A 2,332-nucleotide genomic window follows, 5' to 3' on the forward strand; every position below is an offset into this window, starting at 1 on the left:
GGGGGGGGGATGGGCTCCGACCCAGAGGAGGACGAAGGCGAGGGGACGTCCTCGTCGCCGCTGCTGCTGCTGCGCTCAGCGCTGCTGCCGCTGCTGAGGCGCCGCTGCCGGAAGGCCACGCCCACTTCCTCTGGGAAGCTCATCTGCAGGGAGGGATAGGTCAGAGGTCAGCTGGAGGTCAGCAGTGTCAGGCTCTGGTCCTGATGTGTCCTAATTGGACCCAGTTCCAGTCGTGTTGGGTCGTTGTGTAGAACCGGGTCAATTGATCAGATTAATCAATATCTGGTTTGTTAGTTTAGATGTGAAAATGAAATTAAAACCAAACCAAACGTCTCAGTTTTATGGTTTTGTTTCTCTCATCGCTAAGTGCCGCACCAGGCGCCGCTGTAACCACGGTAACCCTCTGCCTCAGAGACAGGCTTTCCAGAACACTGGTCCTGAAACCAGTTCTTCACTGGAACTGGGTTTATAAGTCGATGCTAACTGAAATGCTAACGGCACATAAAGAAAACGTTGCATTTTTTTCAGTTTCCTGTTTATTAAACTGATCTGCACAGAGACAAAGCTTTGCAGGCCTCTGAACTCCCAGCAGGTGGAAAACTGACATGGAGGGAAAATGAAACATGGCTTCCACATTGTTACAGGTAAAACTCTGAAAGGTGTGGCTTGGATCCGTTTCCAGCTACCATGAATCAGAACGTCACAGAAGCATGTTTATTTTAAAACCATGAGTCATTTTCCTTCATCTCCACCGTTAGATCCCAGTAAAACCAGTAAAAGGTTTTGCTGTGAAAGTGTTCAGAGGTGAAGGCTTTAGAGCGGCTAACATGCAGCTTAGCAGCTGCTGCACTCCGGCGTTTATGGAGCCAGAAACGCAGCGCTGCCATGGAAAAGCTCTAAATGAAGAAAAACGATCTGAATGTCAACTCTAAGATTAGGCAGAACATTATGACCACCTTCAGCTGCCATCCATCTGTCTATTCTTCATTTTAATGTTTAAAATACCAGAAATGTTTCTCGTTACGTCAGTCGCCTTTTAGTTCAGATTTTTTTACTCTTGTTTGAGTCATTTCTTAAGTGTATTTTCTCCTTTGAGTCAAATCATATTTTAGTGTTTTTATCAGCTCTGACCTGCAGGTGAAATCGTTCTACTGCTCCCCGCTAACGGCAGCCATGATGGAAAGCCTCTGGTCATAATGTTGTGCCTGATCGCTGCTGAAGTGTTTAAAGGTTTCAGCTGCTACTGAGAAACAGGTTTTACTTACAGACAACCCTCTTCCTCTGTAACCATGACAACCACCTTCATCAATCTGTTCATTGAAGCAAACAGGAGAGTCGCTGAGTTTTACTGACGGAGCATGAAGGCATCACCAGCTGCTTCCTGTCAGCCTGGCACTCCAACGCCAAAACAATCATTCGACATGCAGTGTGGCTCCGCCCCCTTTCTGAGTAAATGCGTTCCCCTGTGGCTCCGCCCCCTTTCTGAGAAAATGCGTTCCCCTGTGGCTCCGCCCCCTTTCTGAGTAAATGCGTTCCCCTGTGGCTCCGCCCCCTTTCTGAGAAAATGCGTTCCCAAGTGGCTCCGCCCCCTTTCTAAATGAAAGTGTTCCCATGTGGCTCCGCCCCCTTTCTAAGTAAATGCATTCCCCTGTGGCTCCGCCCCCTCACCTCCTCGTAGTCGTTGTCGTCCACCAGGGTGACCCGGTGGCCCAGCTGCTCGCTCAGGGCGTCCAGGAACTTGTCAGTGTCACGGCTGCGGGGCGGCCTGGAGAAGGTGAATAACTTCCTGCGGCGGGTCAGCGTGTTGGGGCCGCTGGTGGGGCGCGGCGGTGGCGGTGAGGCGGGGGGGCTCTCCAGGCTGACGTAGGGGTTGGACTCCACGCTGCTCTGGTGCTGCACCTGGTAGACGGCGGAGGGGAGCGGCTCCTTCCAGGACAGGGACAGACCCGACTTCCTGCTACCTGTGGGACAAAGGGACACGCCGTCTCTACCTGCGGCTGACCGGCCGGATGCGGCTGGAGTAACCATGGCAACAGGCTGCATGAGTCTGAGCTGCAACACGTTCAACAATCAGTGGCTATTATGTCATGATGAGAGAATCTGAGTTAGCATGATGTCATCATGACATCATCATCCGCCAGCAGGGCTTCTCTTCATTAACCAATCAGACGCTGCTAACGAATGATGTCAGACCACTGAAGGAAGCAGCTGAGAACCTGTGTGTCTCTGTGTTTGTTTGTAATACCCTGTGGGGACGATTTTCCTGACATATACTACGTTGTGGGGACCAATCGCCCCTCGTGGGGACCGGAGCCTGGTCCCCACGAGGGGC

At 51.7% G+C, this 2,332-nt stretch overlaps 1 protein-coding gene across 1 annotated transcript in view; it reads right to left on the reverse strand.

The window, feature by feature from the left end:
- grid2ipb (glutamate receptor, ionotropic, delta 2 (Grid2) interacting protein, b) overlaps positions 1-2,332 on the reverse strand; it is a gene marked incomplete at its 3' end in the record, with an annotated part of 34,165 nt that overhangs the window by 7,660 nt on the left and 24,173 nt on the right. The window contains exons 13-15 of the mRNA XM_015022582.1: positions 1,669-1,961; positions 1,266-1,310; positions 4-143 (exon numbers count right to left, since the gene is read on the reverse strand). Of these exons, the coding sequence (XP_014878068.1) occupies positions 4-143; positions 1,266-1,310; positions 1,669-1,961 (478 nt within the window). The remainder of the gene's footprint in view (positions 1-3; positions 144-1,265; positions 1,311-1,668; positions 1,962-2,332) is intronic.

This window comes from Poecilia latipinna, unplaced genomic scaffold, assembly GCF_001443285.1.
Source record: "Poecilia latipinna isolate Pla-1442-1.1 unplaced genomic scaffold, P_latipinna-1.0 Scaffold3053, whole genome shotgun sequence".
In the NCBI taxonomy this organism is placed as follows: domain Eukaryota; kingdom Metazoa; phylum Chordata; class Actinopteri; order Cyprinodontiformes; family Poeciliidae; genus Poecilia; species Poecilia latipinna.